We start from the raw sequence: 14855 nt of genomic DNA, 5'->3' as shown, positions 1-14855 counted from the left end.
ATGTGCTGGTGCTCAGGGGAGAGAGAAATTTCTCTGATCTGCCAAGCACTGGGCATGAGAGACTCCCAACAAACATGCTGGGAAAAGGCAGGAGCCAATTTCTTTGCTCCCAGGGGGATCATGGATGGAGCTGGGGCAAGTGAAGCCTTACGATTCATGTAAAGCATGAAGAAGTCCCAGCCACTGTTTTTCTGATTGGAACTGGAGGAGCTATAGATTTATCTGAAGAGGACCATGAACCTTTTGACCCACTGCCCCTTCCCTTACAGCCTGACCATGTGTCCTGCAGAGCCCCAGCCCCTTGTGCTTCACAGGAGCAGCTCTCCAAGAGACACGGCCCTGCTCCATGCTCTTGGCACACCAGGTAAGAAGTAAGTAACGGTAATAATTAAAGCCTGAATGAGGCAGGAGCCCTGACAAATAAGGGCAAGCAGGTAACAATCCCAATTAGTTTGCTGCTGGCACAGCACTGTCTAGCTGCTCCTGCTGTCCCCATGCTGTGCTGTGAGGACAGTTCAGCAAGAGGAGCCAGGGGACAAGGAAGGGATTTTGAGGCCAGCTGAAGGCCACTTCACTGCCCTCTCCTTCATCCCCATGAGCACCTCATTGGCATGACGGGATCCTCTGACTCCCAGAAGCAAGCCCCAAAAACCAGGTTGAGAGCAGCACTTGGACAGTGATGGCTGAAGAAGCCTTTGATGCTCCTGGGATGTGGGTGGCTGCTCTGGGGACAGCATCCCAAGTTCCCACCCCATGATGGGGAAAAGGGGCTGGCAGGGGAAAGAAACACTGGATTTGTGGACTGGTGACATGGGCATGACTTGCTATGTCTTACCCCACCCTTCCAAGCTGAATTCCCACCACAGCTCAGACCCAACAAGGAGACATCCCCAAGGCCAGCAGAACCCCTCCAGCTTCCTATCCCCAGCTCCAGCTGCTGACTCCCATTTCCCAGGGCGAGTGCCAGCTATGAGAGCCCTCAACTGGATATCTCTTTGTTCCCAGACACCCCAGAAATTTCAGATCATCTCCTCTTGGCATGAAATAAAGAGCATTAAAGGCAAAATCACCACTGAGTGCTGTGCTGACCCAGCAGCAGCCAGACTGAGAAGCCAGGGGCTGAGCTCCCAAAAGTAGGATTGGAGAGAGTGGGATGGAGGTGGAAAAACCCTGAGCCCTGGTCTTGCAGGACTGTGGGTGATGGTACCAGAGATGTGGACCAGCACAGCCGCTTGCAAAGCAACTCAGTGGCAAAGCCAAACTCTGTCAGTGGGTTGTGAGAAGGAAAGATGTGACCCGTCCCACGCTCTGGGCCTGGTTAAAAGGCTTCTCTCACCTGGTGTCTCTTTGGGGAGTAAAACAAAGCAAAAACAGAATCAGAACATCAAACAAACAAAACTCCTGCCTAAGGAGAGGAAGAACCAGAAGGTCCTTCCCTGAAGCCTGTCCCTGTCTGTGCCAAGGGTCTCTCCTTGGACTTGGGTAGCAGAGGACATGAGGTCTCTCTACCCCTATTCAGCCTGGGGCCTGAAAGAGCCCTGAAGTGCTCTCCACTCCCATCCATGTGAGATGGCTGAGGCTCCTCCCTGCCTCCAGGGAGTGACAGCAAGGGCTGAGGAGAGCCATCAAAAGTCATCCTTCCAATCAGCCCTCTGCCTGCTCCCTGCCTCCTCTAAGGCTCTGCCAAAAGGCCTTTCATGGCATTACTGTGCTTGGCTGCTCCAACTCCAGAGCCCTGCCTGGCCACCCTGACTCCAGCCTGAACCCAGGGGCTCCCTTCCCTCTGCTTGGCCAGTGTGGCTATGGAGGTGAGACATCCCCCAGCCACACCACACATCCAGTTAGCCAGGTAAAATCGAGGCTTTTACTGGCTCTAAACCAGAGACCTGAAAGCGTGCCTGGCCCCTGGCAGTGGAGCCTGTCCTGCACCCAAGGAGGTGACGCTTTCTTGCTCACATCCATAAACCCTAACCTTGGGGTAGAAACCACAAGCACAAGGTGCACGGTGGCCAAGAGAGGTCTGCAAAACATCTGGAAGCACTTGAAAGGAACTGGTTTTGAGTGTTGACCTGCAAAGCTCTTCAAGGAATTGTCAGTGTTACCAACAGCTGTGTTTACGACCCAAGTAGTTTTTCTCTTTTAAGAGCAATTTACTGCAAGGAAAAAGATTTTTTTTTTCCTGGAAAAAGAGCTTTTCAAGCAGAAAATACATTCAAGGAAGATTATGATTCAAGTCTTGCTTGGAAAGCTATCATCACTGAGGCCAGCACATCAGAGAGGCCTCCTCCTTCATAGGGCCAATTTTGGGCAAGATATCAAGGAAGGAGTGGAAAGTGAAAATCCAAGGGGCAATTCATGCTGAGCCTATTCTCACGTCACATCCCAGCATAAACCCCCAACCCTCTCAACCCTAAAAGAGCATGTTATCGCTCCAATACCCAGTCGCATTTGCCCACACACTCCTAACAATAGATGTCAGCAGTGATCCAGGCTGTGCAGATCCACGCCACCATGCCGCACGGAGCGGCAGCTCTCCCCCTCTGGCTGCTGCTCCCACCACACCACGAGCACCATCCCTCTGCCACGAAGGAGCCTGTTACCTGCTCGTACTTCTCCAGCTCCGTGTGGTAGATCTGTCGGATCTGGGAGAGTTTGGCTCTGTAGTCAGAGTGCTCCACCGAGTTGTCGGAGCCAGCTCCTCCGGATGCGGCAGCGGCGGCAGCAGCAGCGGCCGAGCCCCCTCCTTTTTCAGGGCCTGCCACCCCCTCGGCCAGCAGCATGTTGTCTAACCTCATCAGCTGGGGGTCCGTGGGCTCCTCCTCCTGCGCCCCCCGGATGCTCAGCACTGCAGGAGACACAACGGGCAGAGGAAAGCCTGAGTCACAGCCAGGGCTTAACTCAGGGAAGCTCATCCCAAGTTGGACTGACCCCATCAGCAGGGGTTTTCTTCCTTCCCAACAGGTCCCCCAACAGGCAGTCTGCATCCTGATGCTCCAAGTACTCATCACCAAGTGCAGTTACTTGGCTTCCAGGGGCACTCCAGCTCCCTGCTCCTCTCCCTACCTCTTCCCCTCCTTCCCACAGGACAGAAGTACGGCAGAACTGGCAGCGAGCTCACCACACAACTAACCCAGAAAGCCACACTTTCTGCTCAAACAAGCAGCAAAACTCCTAGCAGCAGCAACGAAAAAATCCCAATAAATGTACCCATTCTTGCTGCCGGAAGCGATAGGGACCATATCCCAACTCAAGCATGAGATGGGAAGTTGGAAGTCTCTAGCCCTGATCTCATCTTGCTCAGGGGTCCTCTCATGTCACCCAACATGTCATTTACATCAACCCCAGATGGCAGAGAAAGACACACAGAGCCCAGGGCAACTGTGCCTTGGTTTCCACATCTTGAAATACGGACAAGGGAGAGGGCTTGAAGTCCATGCTTTAAGCCACACACTGGCAACACATGCAAAAAAATGTATGAAATAAATTTTATTATTGGAAAAAATGCCTTTTCTTTAAGAATCCAGTCGTTCCACTGATGTCTAAACCATGCTGAGAAAAGGAGCAACAATAAATTAATCCTCCCAGAGTGATTTTTCAAAAAGAGAATCTTCCTCCCATCTTTGTGCTCCCTGCTTAAATAACCACTCCAAGTAGAAGTTCTCCTGTGAGGGCTTTCCTGGAAAAACAACATGGGAGCATCCCAACTGCTTGGGATGTCCCATGCGTGAAAAATGGAGGTGCCCTATGTGCTCCCGCCATGGTCTGTGTTCAAACATGGACCGATAACGTCAAACTTCCACATGCACACATGCGCAGCTGCATAATAAATGACATAAAATAAATCCTTGATGAGTGAATAAAAAAGGCATTTCCTAAGGGAAAACAATTGTATTTCCCCATCTCATTTGGTACAGGAGCTCTGGGCACACGCTCCTTGCACATCCAGAGCTGGGAAATGCTACGTGGATTTTGATAAAGTTGTCCCCACTGACATCTGAGATGAATTTGACCCCCACCCCAATCCGCAGCACAAACAAGAGCAAGTGATTATTCCTGTCACTTAAAATAAAAAAGCAGTGGAAGATCAGTTTGCAACAAGAAATAAAATCAGAGCAGCTAAAAAATCCCAGCAACCAGCAAGTATGGTCTTCCCCACTCTGCAGTAAGTTAAAGATACAGCTATTATCAGTATAAAAGTGAAGTAAAAGACCCTGTTGAGAGGTTCGGTTAAGACTAAAAAGAGCTTTTTTAAAAAGCCTCAAAACCTACTGAAATTACTATTTTCAGGACATTTCATTCATTCATTTTATTTTATTCATACATTTGGATCATTTATTCATTCATGCATTTATTGATAATTTTGTGATGAAAATATGCACCGTCAACAAAGGCGGGAAGGTGGGCAGAAAAAAGCCCAAAACCAGTAAAACTGGAACTAACAATAAGTAATTCCACACTAGGGAGGATCATTTATATATGGAGGAATGAGGGCAGAGTGCCAAATTTGAAGCTGAGCCCTCAGGAGATAGGACCAGCATCGTCTCCCACCACAGGAGGCTTCCCGTGGCACCCAGCCACGATAAATAGATACAAGGGGAGAGGACAGATTTCATCACAAAATTGGTTTGGGGTCTATGGTCATATGAAATATGAGGCAAAAGTAGCCAAATTCCTTAAAAAGAGAAGAGGAAAGCTGATAGGCTGCAGCAGGGAGAGAGACTTGCCATGAAAATAAAGAGAATAAATTTCTATTCTTCCACTACAAAAAAAAAAAAAAAAAAAAAATCAGTCAAATAAAGCACATCAAAAGCCCAAATACAAAAGGAAAGCAACACAGGTTAAAAAAAAAAATATTAAAAAACACCTCAAATAAACAAATCAAAAGCAGAGTTGCCAAAACAGGCACATCTGGATTTCAAAAGGGAAATATTTTTAGATTAAAAATCTCAGGAATCATTGACCTGACAGGTAAGCACGAGTGATTAATTAGTTTATGTTTAGAGAACTGCTTCCTGATGAAAAGTGCTGTATATTCCCAGGAGCTTTATTCCCCTGCCACACGCACAGACCAGCACCCGCTGGGTGGGTGCATTCCCAGCATCTGATGGAGGGATGTGTCTCCCACTGCCCAGCCAGGGACTGTGCAGAGCCAGCCTGGGCTTGGCTGTTCACTCAGAATAAGGCATGGGAGTAAATAAATGGAAAGGCCAATGTGTCTAAGAAGGACTGATGCTGCTGATTTATCCCTGAAAGGTTGTGCTCAGCTGAGGAGAAGACAAAATGATTATTTCAAAGCTCCTTTATTATCTTCCCAGTGCTGGACCCAGCTCCAACACACCTCCTGCCAGCATGCCTGGGATGTTGGGCTCCTTGGCAGCTCCGACCCTCCAAACTGCCCCGTGATGGGACGAGGCTCTGCTGGCTGGGGGGTTTGGGATGAGCTGGAACAGACAGCACCCAACCTGTAGTGCCTGGGCAGCCGATGGCAAAAGAACCCTGCTCTCCCACCAAATTAGAACAGAATAAACGAAGCAAAATGATCCTCAGTGGTCCAAGGGGCTACAGGCATGTAGGCATCCAGGCATCCCCAGGACCCCCATTTGCTGCTCTTGATTAAAGATGGGGGAAAAAGGAAGAAGAAAAAGAAAGATAGCGACTGGCAGCTGGGGGGAGGAAAATTCCCGCAAGACTTTCTGTCCTTGGCTGCTTTCCTGCTGGCTCGGCAGCCTCTGGAGCCGTGGCGCCTGCCACTAGATGGTGCTCAGCCCTCGCCTTGGTCCCCTGCTGACCAAAACGCGTTTTTGTATGTAAATATATACACACGCCAAAAAACAAAACAAAACAAAAAAGATTTTTTTAAAGCCATCATCTATATACGGGTTCATTTTAAAAGCAAAGTCAAGGCACGTGCCCTGTCTCCGCTTGCACCGCCCAGCTGGTCACGGAGCAGCTCCGACACGTGCAGCTGTCACAGGGTCTCACCATCTCCGATGGCAGCAGTGGCGGCAGCTGGGATCATGGAGCCACCAGCCTGCAGTCCAGTCCTAGTTGCCACCAGGGTCACAGAGACCCATTCCAGCAGCTGGAAAATGCCTCCCAGCTCGCATACTTGCTTCTTCTCCCTCCTGAGGAAGGGATCACAGCCACACGGTTCAGACGACATGGACACATCCCAGGCCTGGGCTGGCTCCGTGGTGCGGCTGCAGTGCAGGACATGGGAAGTGGTGCCAGTACTGACCTCAGAGAAGCAGGTGAGAAGACAAAGCCAAAAACAGCTCCTCAGCTCCTTCTGCCTGCTTGCCCTGTGATTCAGGGACACAGGATGGAAAGTGCATTGAGCCACCAAAGCTTCCAGATGCTCCAAGATGCTTCCCACCAACATCTCCAAGGAGCACCTGCAAAGCAGCCAGCTCCACGCTCATGTGAGATGTGCACCCCACATGTCCCCACACCTTGGCACCTGTGCCTGGTGTCCCCTCAGGTCATGAAATCTGAAGTATATCCAGTGTGGGGGGCACAGGGTGGGAGAAAGCGCCCTTGCCAGACACCTTTGGAACAGACACCATTCTAGGGATGGCCTGGGGCTGTGAAGATTCCTAAGAAATCCACAAAGGAGGGTACCAGACTCCTCTGGTGTTCCACACCACCATCCCCACCTTATTTACTCCATTTTCCTGCAAGCATTTTTCCAAAAGAATCTGAAAAGCATAGGGGCTGAGCACACAGTCACAACTCTTCTCCAAGGCCATGCCAAAATACTTCCACTTAGCAACTCTTTCCTCCAAACTAGAGGTGTGCAGGCAACACAGACAGAACTACACCACGAAGGCAATCAGGTATGCTGGGGGTGATGGCAGAAGCTTAGCAGGAGACTGTGGCTCAGCAGTGACAACAGCAAAGGACCTTCAAGCTCCATCTTTCTTCTAGAAAGGGCAATTTATCCTACCGTGGTCAGTGTCCTCAAGCTGAGGAGATGTGGGAAGCAGGGGGCTGTCCAAGCCAGACTCCCAGCATGGGATATACCCCCTCACAAGAGGATACAGGGTGTGGCAGTAAGACACGACGCCAACCCAGGTTGTGCCAATGAAGGAATGGGTCCCCCAGAGCCAGCGCGGCTCTTTCTCTGCTGACTTCAGCAGTCAGAAGTGCGGTCCTGTGGAATTTCTGTGACTGCCTGGTTAAGATCTCCTCTGATGACATGAGCTGGCAGTTCCTCTGCAGCCCCATTTGCTGACACTACCAGCCAAGCGCTGGACCCAGTGGCTGGGCATTTAAACAAACCCACCCTACAAAGAAACCTGCTGGGTGGTTTTAATGAGTTCAGGAGGAGCGCTCGCCCTCCTGCCCAAGCTTGGCTGCTTCTGGATGGGTTTTTTCATGGTTTTTTCTGCCTATTCCCAACTTGTTAAATTGCCTTTCCAGGGGGACAGTTTAAAGGAGAAGGAGATTTCAAGTAAATGATTGCAACTTATCTAAAATAATGTGCTACTTAACATTGGAGACAAGCATCCTGGCAGGCAGAAATGGGAAGCAGTGCTGGAGCAGATGGGAGTAATTACGTTGTGATTTTTAGAAGGGTTTTCTTTCCTGCCTCCACTGTGCCTAAGATGTACTGGGAGGGGGGAACAACCCACCCAACAATGGAGTTTCAGGAGAGGCAGACAGACAATTCCTCTGTCAGGCTGTAAGGGGGCCTTTGGTGTGACTTTCTCATGGAGAAACCAGAGATGTCCACCACTGGCGGAGCACTTCTGGCTGCTCGCTCTGTCCTCTCGCATGGCCTTAAGTGGGTGAGATGCCTCCTTCCCCACCAAGGCACTCATCTTCCCCAACAACACCCAACCCAGACACCAAAGTGTAGCTCAAATCCTTTCCTGGGACAGGCTGCCCATGAGGGTGGTAAAGAAACGACATGGCAGTTTCTCCCTGGGAACCCCAAAACTCCTCCACACACCCATGCAGTGTACAGCTTGGCTTTGAAACACACCTGGACATCAGCTCTCTTCCAGCCTCTTGCGATTTAGGATTGGCAACATTTGCCTGGGGAGACCCAGCTTCAGGAGTCACACAAGCTCACTGGAAAACGTTGTTTTCTTTGAACGTATTTTTTTACAGCTCCAGGTCTAAACAACAGCCAACAAACACAGGGACAGTGCAATGCCAGCAAATGCCCCTCCTAACAAAACCAGTAACTAATCACCTTATTTTAAGCCTATCTCAATATTCCCTGGAGCCTGAGACTACATTTGTGAAGGTTGAGGATCAAAAGCACTGAGCTTGGGACAAGAATACTCCCACATGCCTCATGTTTGAGGACAATTGTGGATACAAATATGCTGCTAGCAAGAATTTCTCTTGCTTCTTTCCAGTCCCGTGAGATATTTTTCTCTCTCATGGAAGAGATTAGTAGAGTTCTACAAGCTATGAAACAACTGCAGCCTTGCAAAGCCTTGTTTATGGTACAGTAGAAAAATATTTTGACAATGGATGTTTTAGGATTTTAGCCAATCACCCCAAGGGGTGGCTGATCCCTTGACCAATTAGACTATGAAGAAAAAATCTATAATAGAGTTTGTAAAATAATTAAATAAATCAATCTTGCTGCACAATTCCTGCCTGCTGGATCTCTCCTCTCCTCCCTACTACTGCAGTATACCATGATAGACAATTACACATTCAGGGACTCCATCTTCCTCATACTTGTATGTGTAGTTGCAAACCAAGTCAGGAGAACTGGGTTTTGCTTCCTTGGCTGATCCATGATGCCATAGGCTTGCATTGCTCTTCCCAGACTTTCTCTGCGCAGATAAGTCCCCAGACTACATGCACTTACCTAAACTCTTGGGTTTTCTCCTATCCCAGTGTATTTGCAGCCTACTTTCTTCTGAAACACAACAAGGAAAATCCAGTGTCTTGGATCTTACCACAGAATCCTGGAATGGTTTAGGTTGGAAGAGATCTTTAAGATACCTCATTCCAACCCCCTGCTATGGGCAGGGACACCTTCCACTATCCACTATTGGCCATGTCCAACCCAGCCTTGAACACTTCCAGGGATGGAGCAGCCACAGCTTCTCTGGGCAATCTGCCAGGGCCTCAGCACCCTCACAGTCCTCTCTTCAAACACAAAGTTGCCTTCAATATCCAATGCTCAGAAGAAACAAACTCTCAGAGCTTTGTGGAGGTTACTACAGCACCCCTGGCTGGGTCTTCACACTGCAAGGTCGAAGGTCCACATGACGCAACAGAAATGCCTTCTTGGCAAAGCACACAGTATCCACCTTAAATGGGAAACACAGTCTTCCTAACAAAGGTGGAGCACTTCAGCGTCAAGTAATCACAGGAGTTTTAAACCTTGGTTGAATATATTCACTATGTTTACGCAAAGCCACTGAGAAAATCAACATCAAAATGCAATTACCTATTTCCAACATAAACAGAAGCTGGAATTTCTAAATACACAGACACACGCCCTTCCAGGGAGCAGCAATTGAGAGAAGTTCATGGTTTTTTCTTACAATTGACATTAAAGTTCCCCTCCTCACTTCAACCTTTCCAAAACTTACAAATGGATGAACAGATTTTTGCTCAGATTTTCCAAAACAGGCTGCCATGAGATGAAGCATGGAAAAATTCAGCTGGCAAAATGGCTTTTTGTACATCTACTTTTTTATTTATTTCCCAGCAAAAGGAGGAACTGTGTGAAACCAGTGGGCCATTTCTGCCACCAATTTTCACTGTCTAAAGCCATAAAACAAACCAAAAATCCCAGCAACAAATCAAGAGAGAGGCTTGTACCCATAAGCACTGCAAAGACACCCTGGATCATTGTAAATCCACCTCCTCCCCCAACCCAGGAGTGTCCTTCAGGGCTCTTTGGAAACAAAGCAGAGAGATGCTTGTAAAGGTGGAGAAACATTCCTGTAGTCCATAAGACTGTGTTAAGATACTCCCACAGAGAGAGGAGCAACAAGTCACATCAGTTCAGAGTAATGGTCCATGTAGCCCTAGAGGTCAGCTCCAGCCATGGCCAACAAGCCCAACTGGAGACCCAACCAAGGCCATGACCAACAACAGAAGCATCAAATGCTCAGGTCAGCAGCACTTCCCCCAGATCCCTCCTACCCATCACCAGTTTGGAAACTTGCATCACAACTCAAATTCAGATCAATCAAAAATGCTTCCCGAATCAAAAATGAAATCGCCTCCCACTTCATTTTATCAATTTCCTCTCTCCCTCTCTCTCTCTCTTTCTTGTTTAAATAAAAATTTGGGTCAATTTCAAACGAATTAAACTGCTTTAAAAAGATAACTTTGAAAAATAATAACTTCCCATTTTCTGGGGTGGAAGTGTCCAAATTATTTGATGAATCCAACACAAATTAAAAAAAAAAAAGGCTGCATTTCCCTCAAACCTTAACTTTGGGGTGTAGAAAACAGGAGAAGGGAATTTATCACATGCCAAAAAGTTTCTCAGCTCCCAGAAGCAGCTCTCCATCACTTCACGAGGATGCAGCTTGGATGTGCCACAGAAGCTGCCGAAGAGAGACACTTATTACATAGTACTGGCAAAGAGTCTGCACCAGTTTTCTCCTAACCCAAATGCCAAATGAGCTGCCATAGTGAGTGAGGATCTGGCAGCAAAACGATCAAAAGATCTGGAAAATTATTACTGCCATATTCTGTGGAAAAAATATCCCCCCCAAACTGGACAATGATCTCAAATAGCTGAAAAAAAAAGAGCACAGTGTTGCCGTGATTACTGAAAACCAGATTCTCCGCGAAATGTGACTCCATGGGGAAGCTGAACGAACACAGATGAGCTCATCTCTCCAGTCCTTCCCTCTATCCTGCTCCTGCTGACCAGTTTAGCTCATGGCTGGTAACTGAGCCTGGTATGGAAACTTCTGACACTGGCCACGCATGCCCAGTTATTGCTATGGTCAACTGAAACACTGTGGTTCAAATTTAAATATCTTCTGTTTTTCTCTTTACAGTCCTGATGCCAAAATCCATGTTTCCTCATGGATGCTTTGCTGCAGGCTGGTGGGCTTTGGCACCGCGACTCCCAGCTGGAATTTTCAAAGCTGATATTCAGGGACAGATAGCACCTCTTGCACCACATGCGAATTGTTGAGCAGAACGTTTAGCAGCAGAAAGCAGGCTGGAAGTGCTTCCACACATTAAAGACAAGGCAACCAGACCCTAGCACCCCACCAGTGGACAAACCATCTCTTCCCCTCCCACTCACAGCAGCCTCAAGCCTGCCTCTGCCATGTCCCACAAAGCACAAAACTCTCACAACTCCACCTAATTAAGCACATCAGCTTCCCCCACCAACACTGCAAACAACCCATCACCCCAGAGTCAAACTCTGGGCTCAGAGAGCTCAACACTGTCTTACTGGCACATTCTGTCCTTGGAAGAGCATGGATGAATTTTGGCCATACACAGGTCCCCTCACCATCCCACTGAGCACCTCACAAATTCCAAGGCTAGGCTCATGGTCTGGCCAGGAAGCAGGCTGATGCTGAGAAGCGATGCTGAAGCAATCCCACCCTCTTATCTCACAAATCAGTTTTTTCTTAAGCAGGGCAGGATTAGCAGGCTCCAGTCACAGCCTGGGCACATCTCAAACTCTCCAGCTGCACTGACCACACCATAAGGGAGAGATGGTGCATGGCACCCAGCCTCCTCTACCCCACCAGGGCCAGGACCAACCTCCAGCTGCTCAGAGCAGCAGTGACAGGAGTTAGAAGGAAAGCAGACTGAGATTCAGCACTGCTCTGCTGCTGGGCCAGATCTGAGCAGAAGATGTGACCCAACTGACTGACCACAGGCTGGCCTGGCTCAGGGGAGTAGCATAAACCATGGAGAAAAGCTTCAGTCCCTCCAAAATAGCCTGTGCCAGGACTTCATCTTTTCCTGGTGGAGTTCGGGAGATGGACCCAAGTTCCCCACTGCAGCACCAAGAGAACAAATGATCAGTGAGGGTCAGAATAAGCCATCATCCTCTCTCCAGGAAATGAGGGGGACCTGGCGCTCCTCCCGCCTGGAGCCGCATACCAGCCTGAAGCATGGCTTGGACTTGGGGCTGTCTAAGCCCTGCAGGAACAAATCAGCAAACAAAGGACGGGATTGCTCCCAGGTCAGGTCCAGCCATAAAACCCCCTCCTCTGAACAGGGAGTTAGGCTGGGATCAGCTCAGTGCTTTGCATATGAATTCTCCTTGCTGAGAATAAATGGGTTCTTTGAATGAGCTGAATCTGTTAATGAGAAGCTGGGGCCTCCAGAGCTCCTCTGAGGACAAGGGTCCCACTTCAATTGCCCCAGGCTGAGCCCTGAAATCGGAGAACAAACAAAGAGAGGTTTTCCCCCAGAAGAAAGCTGCCTTTCCAGCCTGCTCCCCTCTCCAAAGGTCATCTCCCCTGAACATACTGTCTGCAAAAGGCTGCTTGATGCACACAGTGGCTGGGGCATGACAGTCGTAAGTGAAAAAACTGGCAAAAGCCCAGGTGGAAAAGCTGCATTTCAGATCCCCTTCTGCTGCCATCCTTCAAAAAAGATGACCCATGAGACTCCATCCAAGGAAAGCTGGCTTGGAGCTCATCAGATGGCAATGTCCCACTCAAATCTCAGGTTTGCTAAATACTCTGAAGGTACACGCTGCCCATTACACTTCTGAGAATGCTGCCACTCTGCTGCCAAGTTGATGGCCTTGCCATGGGCTAGATTCAGGATTTTGTGCAATATAGGAGAGACTTTCCAGATCTTTGAGCCAAGCCATTGCAGGGAAAACACTCTTCCCTCCCTTTCTCTCTCCCAAAGTGGGCAGCACAGAACCACAACAGACATCTTTAGAAAAGCTGGGGACAAACAGGGAACTGCTCCCACTGTGGAGGGCCCTGTGACCACATCCTATCCCTCCACTGCCAAGGGACCTCCCCACCTCCCACTTATAGGCATGCTCTCTGCCCAGAACCACCTTCCCATTTCCAGCAGCAACCTTCTGATGCATCCCAAGAGCTGAGTGTGGCCCTCGTCACTCCTCTGCTCACTTGAAGACAGCCGCATTCTCCAGTGCCCAAAGAAGGTGGCTGCAGGAGCAGAATATCCTCTTATTTTCTGGTGCATGAAAACAAGAGGGAAACAAAGGAGAAGGGAGAAACAACTATTAAGCAAGGATTCTCCACCCAGGATAAAACTGCAGGGATGGGTTTTGCAGCAGGAAACCTACTGCCCTGGCCAAGGGGAGATGGCAACCATTGCTGAGTACGAGTGGATCAGAAGTGCTACCATGGGTCATAGTCTCCTCTGAGGTTCAGCCATAGTCCAGGCAGACAGGGTCTCCTCTTCCAGAAGCATTAGAAACCATCCCTCCACACATGCACTTTTTCCCGGCCATGGTAGGAGGCAATTCAAAGCCCTCTCCACAAAAAATCTGAAAATAAGTTATGCACCTATGAGGATAGGTCAAGTGCAAAGCACAAGAAGCAACCATAACCACAGGTATCAGAAATCCCACCCCAACTCCTGTTGCGTCCATTTAAATGCAACATATTCACCACTGGACAATTTCAGGCACCTACTTTCAGTGTTACAGGTGACACCAAGATGACAGGACCAGACCCAGCCTCCCTGGAGCCTCTGTGCATGTCACCCCTGCATGGTTTTTAAGTACCACAACTCTCCAGAACTGCATGTTCCTTTTAACTCCTTGCAGACTTCCCTTACACACAAGGTCAGTGGTGGAGTCACCATCCCTGGAGATATTTAGAAGACAGGTAGATGTGACTCTTAGGGGCTGTGTTTAGTGGTGGAGTTAGCACTGTTGGGTTAACAGATGGACTCTATGACCTTAAATGTCTTCTCCAACCTAAGTGATTCTATGATTCTGGGTATTTCCATGCCATGCATAGATCCCACCAAAACCTATCAGAATGCTCCTCCTCCATTTACTTGGTTTCCAAGCTTGTCTCACCCACAATGTGACAGAGAGGTGAGGTTTGCCCAAGCCTAGACACTCCACCAAGCTCCCATGGATAAGATGCTATCCTGAACCCAACTCTGCTGCGATCCAATGATGGCAGCAAACAAAGGAGCACATTTTTTGCACGATGCTCAGTCCCTCGCGGTCGCCACACTGACCTGCTGAGCCTGGTGTCAAACCCGGTCCTTGCGTGCGCTAGACAAAGCCTGACTCTTTGAGAGGCAACAGCCGGTCGGCAGTGTTTTAAGGCCAGAAAACAGCTCGGAACGTTCAGTTCCTTCTCTAAATAGAGGCCCCTTCTGTAAATGATCTGTTTGGACAGGAGGGAGAGTGCTGCAAGTCCAAGCGCTTGTGAAATAGGATCGGCTGTCTTTGCTCCCGTTCCATTCGAAACATGTAGGGGGAAGAAAGAAACCCAAAACAGGCAAGGCAAGACAGGAAGAGAGAGCCCCCGCATGTCCGCACTGCTGGGAGGGTGCAAGACACCAGAAAAAAATTAAAAATAATCAATTAGTAGCATTTCTGTTTCAAGGCGCCTGTGTGTGTTCAATTATATTCCACACAAGAGGCTGTTGATGCAGATTTCCATGCTGTGGGGCGCTGGTGTAACAGGATCCAGCTCTGCCTTTCACCTCGGACAACCACACTCAGGGGCTTCACCAGCGAGCTCACCCATTCCCACGGTCACAGGGGGCTCACACTCAGCCCCACAGGCCAGACAGACAGACACACAGCTCCCCCTGCTCCTGCAAGAGAGGCCCTGCCAGAACCAGCGAGGAGATTAAAAAGGGAGGAAAAAAAAAATCTTTGCCTAACTCCGGCTGCGTCCGAGATCAAAGATCATCTCCAGTGAGGCCATCTGGTC

At 49.0% G+C, this 14855-nt stretch overlaps 1 protein-coding gene across 2 annotated transcripts in view; it reads right to left on the bottom strand.

The window, feature by feature from the left end:
- The window catches only part of PBX1 (PBX homeobox 1), a 128130-nt gene that overhangs the window by 22979 nt on the left and 90296 nt on the right, over positions 1-14855 (bottom strand). For both annotated transcript variants that reach the window (XM_082287367.1, XM_082287368.1), the window contains exon 3: positions 2601-2845. In XM_082287367.1, the coding sequence (XP_082143493.1) occupies positions 2601-2845 (245 nt within the window). The remainder of the gene's footprint in view (positions 1-2600; positions 2846-14855) is intronic.

Source organism: Coloeus monedula (genome assembly GCF_965178545.1).
Source record: "Coloeus monedula genome assembly, chromosome: 9".
Classification (NCBI taxonomy): domain Eukaryota; kingdom Metazoa; phylum Chordata; class Aves; order Passeriformes; family Corvidae; genus Coloeus; species Coloeus monedula.
Note: the sequence above shows the minus strand (reverse complement) of the source record. Positions and strands in the feature narration are given on the sequence as shown.